We start from the raw sequence: 2,959 nt of genomic DNA on the forward strand, positions 1-2,959 counted from the left end.
ATCCCAAATCCCAGAGATCCTGGCATGGCCCTGGGCCAGTGTCCCCCATCCCAAATCCCAGAGATCCTGGCATGGCCCTGGGCCAGTGTCCCTCTATCCCAAATCCCAGAGATCCTGGCATGGCCCTGGGCCAGTGTTCCCTATCCCAAATCCCAGAGATCCTGGCATGGCCCTGGGCCAGTGTCCCCCATCCCAAATCCCAGAGATCCTGGCATGGCCCTGGGCCAGTGTTCCCTATCCCAAATCCCAGAGTTGCTGGCATGGCCCTGGGCCAGTGTCCCCCTGTCCTGACCCCCAGGCCCCCGGGAAGGAGCCAAGGGGGGGTGAGGGCTGAGTCAAAGGCTCAGAGGCACTTTCTCAGCACTCAGCTGGGAAGTCCTTTGGGGTCAGCCTGTCTGAGTGGGATTCCTGCCTCTCCTCATGGATCTGTTTTGGATACCAGGCACCAGTGTTTGCCTGGAGCCGTGGAACAGGAGGCAGAGGGGGGCAAAGGGCTGAGGTGAAGGAGAGGGCAGGGGCTGAGGGGGGAGGAAACAGGCAGCAGCTCTGGGGAGAGGAGAGTGGAAACCTGGAGAGGGCAGGAAAATAGAGGGGGATCAGAGATGAATATTTACAGAACCACGGAATATTCTGAGTTGGAAGGGACACACAAGGATCAGCAAGTTCAATGGAGCACAAAACCCAGAGCCTTGATGTCATTGGGCCCACAGGGTGATGGGAGAGCCAGAAAAGGAGGAGGAAAGAGAGAGGAGAAGAGAGAGACCCCAAGGAATGGAGGCAGGTCCAGATGGGCCAGGGCTTGGTTTGTCAGACAGAGAATCCTGGAATGGTTTGGGCTGGAAAGGACCTTCAAGATCATCTAATCCAAGATGATCTGCTGGGCCAGGCTGCTCCAATCCCAGTCCCACCTTGGACACTTCCAGGGATCCAGGGGCAGCCACAGCTTCCCTGGGCACCCTCTCCCATGCCAACAACGAGCCATGGCTGGGAATTGGGGCCCCAAGCAGTGGTGGCACCCCTGGGCTGGGAATGAGCTGATCTTTGGGGTGCTTCCCAAGCCAAAGCATTCCAGGATCCCGTGGCTGGGAGAGCAGCAGGTCAAGCAGAGGTCAAACAGGGGGGACCCCAGAACGAGGGGCTGATGCAGCAGAGGAGCAGGAGGGGGAGGCAGAGCTGGGGACAGGACACAGACAGGGGGATGTGTCGTGGCCACCAACGTCAGGGCTTGGGATAAACATCCTGCCTCCAAAGAATCCTGCCTGTGCAGGGATCTCAGGCTGAAACTCTTCCAGCAAACATCTCCCTGGGTGATGACACTGCTGTGCTGGGTGTTCACCCCCTGCACACACACACAGCCAGTCGTGGCTTTGGCCAAACATTTGTAGGGTTTTGCTCCTTCCCCAGAGTCAGAGTTGTTGTTACAATTAACAGGGAATTTTCTGACAGAGTTTTTGTACATCTTTTTTAACTACTTTAATAAAATTCCCCCCTGGTGAGAGGGGGGCAGGATTGTTGGGCCTGTTAGCCAGGCACATCTTCATTGCTTTATATGCTTTAAAAAAGATGATCCCTAAAAGGCTAGAGGGCCACGAGCAGGATTTTCATGAGATACTCAGCTGCCAAACTCAGTTACTGTCAGCTCTGTGTGCTTAGATCTGTATTTGGGCTGAAATAACTCCCTATTTTTGTTTCCTTACAACTTCTAGACGATGGGAAGTGTTTGCTTTTAAATCCATGGGTAAGAGCTGAAAATTTAAGGGCTTACAGAACCTTTTTTATCTCCTACTGAGCAGCAAATCTCAGGGGATTTTACCCCCAGGAGGTTTTATCTCCACCAGAACCTGCTTCTCCATAGCTTCACACTCTTCAGGGTCATTAATGCTGGTCCTGAATGAGATGGTCCTGAACCTGGGGAGGGGAAAAGCAAAAGGAGAGGCCCAGCCTGGTGTCCCAACCTGGAGCTGCTTCCAAATCCAGCTGTTCCCCACCCCTGGGATGTGCTAAACCAGAGGGTTCCAGCCTGTGGCACCGGTAAGAAGTTCCTTTGGAAACTTTCTTCTCTCCTTTTCTTGTACAAACGTGGGTTTTCAGAGCTAAATTGAAACCACTCACGGAAAGCATTTTTTTTTTTTGCCTGGTTTGTTGGGGTTTTTTTGTCATATTTTTCGCCATAAACAGCAAATGCAGCTTTATCTGTAAACAAAGAGCCTCGACTTTCTGTCAAGAAATAATAATAATAACAATCAAAAGCTGGAAAATCAGCGGCTTTTGATGCAAAGTCATAATTTTCCACGGGAAAACCTCCAAATTCCATGGCAGGGTATGTCAGCACTGTAGATGAGTAAAAGAGATACAGGCAAGGTTTAAACCAGCTCAAACTGGTACCAGTAAGAGTCCAGCACTGGCTGTATCAGCTTGGCATTGACTCCCCTCCCCATGTTTACAGCAGAAATCAGCTCCATGCATGAGCTCCTATTAAATCCACATTGGACAATGGCTCTGCTCCATCTTTTCCTTTGCCTCTGGCCAATATCTTCCCAAAACCATGGATGAACTCAGTGATCCAAGCAGTTAATCCTGTCCCATTGTGCCCTCGGGGTCAGATATGGCCCGGGGAAGGTGTCCCTGCCCATGGCAGGGGGTGGGATGGGATGAGTTTTGGGTCCCTTCCAACCCAAACCATCCCATGATTTTGTGCCTTATGGAGTTGGTGAAGAAAATGTACAGTTTTTACCCCTTTGGGGAGCTTAATTCTGTCCACAATCTCTCCTCTGCAGCTTCTTCAGGGCAGAGAACCAGCAGAAGAGCTGAACCACAGGTTTTCCTTGGATTATTACAGGGAGCAGCCAATGTTTCTGTCTTGGGGAGTCTGAACTTGCTGGATTTTCAGACTCTCAAGGAGAGAAAGCTGCCAGTGGGTTCCCTCACTTACCAAGGTGGGATTTTTCTCCCTGCAGGA

At 51.6% G+C, this 2,959-nt stretch overlaps 1 protein-coding gene across 1 annotated transcript in view; it reads right to left on the bottom strand.

The window, feature by feature from the left end:
* Window positions 1-2,438, bottom strand: part of LOC103757410 (zinc metalloproteinase-disintegrin-like 4a) — a 62,060-nt gene extending 59,622 nt beyond the window's left edge. The window contains exons 1-2 of the mRNA XM_029964568.1: window positions 2,386-2,438; window positions 1,814-1,908 (exon numbers count right to left, since the gene is read on the bottom strand). Of these exons, the coding sequence (XP_029820428.1) occupies window positions 1,814-1,908; window positions 2,386-2,438 (148 nt within the window). The remainder of the gene's footprint in view (window positions 1-1,813; window positions 1,909-2,385) is intronic.
* Between the last annotated feature and the right edge of the window lie 521 nt (window positions 2,439-2,959).

This window comes from Manacus vitellinus, unplaced genomic scaffold, assembly GCF_001715985.3.
Source record: "Manacus vitellinus isolate BGI_N305 unplaced genomic scaffold, ASM171598v3 scaffold_74_pilon, whole genome shotgun sequence".
NCBI classification, from domain to species: domain Eukaryota; kingdom Metazoa; phylum Chordata; class Aves; order Passeriformes; family Pipridae; genus Manacus; species Manacus vitellinus.